The sequence below is a fragment of the Penaeus chinensis genome, chromosome 24 (assembly GCF_019202785.1).
Source record: "Penaeus chinensis breed Huanghai No. 1 chromosome 24, ASM1920278v2, whole genome shotgun sequence".
NCBI classification, from domain to species: domain Eukaryota; kingdom Metazoa; phylum Arthropoda; class Malacostraca; order Decapoda; family Penaeidae; genus Penaeus; species Penaeus chinensis.
Window position 1 is genome coordinate 15,738,660 of NC_061842.1, and position 2,494 is coordinate 15,741,153.

At 48.2% G+C, this 2,494-nt stretch overlaps 1 protein-coding gene across 1 annotated transcript in view; it reads right to left on the bottom strand.

Moving 5' to 3' along the window:
* LOC125038183 (proton channel OtopLc-like) overlaps positions 1-1,251 on the bottom strand; it is a 100,371-nt gene extending 99,120 nt beyond the window's left edge. Inside the window, exon 1 of the mRNA XM_047631561.1 lies at positions 1,203-1,251. Within this exon, the coding sequence (XP_047487517.1) occupies positions 1,203-1,222 (20 nt within the window). The 5' untranslated portion in view covers positions 1,223-1,251. The remainder of the gene's footprint in view (positions 1-1,202) is intronic.
* Positions 1,252-2,494: the final 1,243 nt, after the last annotated feature.

Below are 2,494 nucleotides of genomic sequence, written 5' to 3' on the forward strand. Positions count from 1 at the left end.
ATTACAGCCATCAAAAAAATATTATCACATTATCTTGAAGATAATCATTCCAGCAATGAATCAGTGATACTTTTCCTTGTAAAGATAACTAATACAATGATATAATGATGGCAATGATCATAAAAGTCTTAGGCATTTCTCATGGCTATAATTAAACACGTTATATCCCTAAATGCATACATAACTAAGCGTAAATGAATAAAATAATGCATTTTTAAAGAGGTTTCGGGAGGCAACGTTCTTAAACAGAGTCCAGGTTCCATGTTCACCTGATTAAGTCGCTTTCAGGAGTCTTAATCAGCCAGATAATGAACTCCTTAACAAGAACTTGTCGTGAGAAAAGCCTCTTTGAACATTTGGATTAATGGTGCAGTCACCTTTGCTACCTCGGCATCTACTTTCTCTCCGGATTCCCTCTCCACTATCAATATAATCACATATCCCCCTTGTTAACAGCGCCGAGGGACCCACCTTCAGTCAGGACTCAGTGATAAAGATAGAATCCCTTCCGCTGTAGCTTCTCTAGGACGCTGGGTCGTGACTTACCTCCCCTCTACCCCCTACCCCCCCCTGTAAGCACTTCCCTCCCCCCTCCACTCCCCCCTCCTCCCCCTTCTCCAGCGTCCCTGTCCTTTGAACGTCTCGGCGATGTCACTCCGCGAGAGCTTCTGCGAACGATAGTTTTTGGAATGGTTTGGATTTTCATCGTTTTCTTTCGTTTTTGTTTGAGCGTTTCTCTTATGCTTTACAAGGTGATTGGCTTACATGCACATTTGTTTTTTTTCTACACTGCGAACTATAAGTCGTTCAGATTCTTTTTTATATATTTTTCTTTTGTACAGTCCAACTTAAAGGACGATGCAATTTAAAATATATAGTTCAACATCGGCTAAACGCTTTCTACATACTTTAACATTAGCAGCATTTTGCATTCAGTTTTTCTTCGTCATGGCACTAATTTCTTCAAATTGTCAGGACAAACACATTTTTCTTAGCCACGAATAAACACGAATATACGAAAACAGCACAAATTGACACACAAAACACACTTCCCTGGCTCTGTGTTACGTAATCCACGAGGCGATGGCACTCAGAACCGGTTGGAGTCACATATCAATTCGGGCGAAGGGTGTCGGTGGCGTGTAAGTGTAGAGTGAGGACGAGGGTGAGTAGGGGTGTCTATAGTATTCTCTTTGGCTTACCTATTCGGGTGAAGATACATGTTGGTGGCGTGAGTTCGCGGCGACCACCAGCTTAACACTGACGCCGTACCAGCGACCCAGACAGCCTGCTCGACCGCCCCCGCCGCCTGACCTCGACAGAGGGCCGCCCTAGACCCACTCTAGGAGGTCACATGACCCAAGGTGACCCACCCCCACTCCGCCCCCAATCCCTATCGCGAGGAGCCACGCCCTGGGACCCCTCGTCGGTTCGATTATAGCATTATAGCAAAGCTCCTGGCACTGCGAGGCTCTTATCTAGATCAACTTTCCCACAAAAGCACTTACGGTCTCGTGCGTCGGCCAAGGCGGGGGTCTCAGTCAAATCCTGCCCAGCTTCCCCGACGGCGCTGCAAATCATACTGAAATCACACGAAGCTACAACTGCTTCGGGGCTGACATTTTCTGCCAGACTTTTTCCCCCCCCTCCGTGTTACACCCGCGCCTGTCACCGTGTTAGACCCGCCGCAAAAAAGGCGACAGGAAATATAGTAGTTCGCAACCTAGCAGCACACAGGGTCAGGCCAGGAAGCATTGCGGGGGTGGCGCTCCCTCCCCCATCCGCCAGCCTTGACCCTCTGCCATCTATCTGTAGCAGCGGCCCCACCCCCGCTCGCTCGCTGCAGGTTTTGCGCATTTCCAGGTCGCTCGATATGCAAATCGCAACATCCTTCAAGCGAATTCTGTCTGGATTTTTCTTAAACGCAATCGTTCCACGGTGGCAGGCATTTCCAATTACGAATAAGACCCAATCTTCGCCACAGAATGGAGGTTCGATATCTTAGGACAGCGACCGGAACACTTTCGATTTCCCGGGTGGCGGAACTCGGCTCCGCCCCCTGAAAGGAAGAGGGCGTGGCCACCTGGCACGACCGCAGGCGTATGAAACCGTCCCTTTAGGGCTGCCCTGACACCTGAGGCCTAAGGACACCTCTCATCAAGTAATAAAAACAAACCTAGTCCTGAACTTCACATCCGGACACAACAGTTCGAAAAGGGCTGTTATATGATGGGCAATTACATCGACTTTAAATGATCTCCAAGGCGGGGAGAAGAAAAAGAGAAGGAAAAAATCAAACCCGACAAGAGAAAGTGCATCTCGGCTTCGTTTTCAAGGTCGAGGGAGTCATGCACTGGTTAACCACTCGGACACCCGAATGCGAGGAATTTTGGCGGGAAGGACAGAATTTTCGTAAAGGGGTACGGGTGCATGAAAATTTACCTCATTGCTCTTGTCATTCATACTCTGCTTGAGGTCATGCGATGATTTTCCG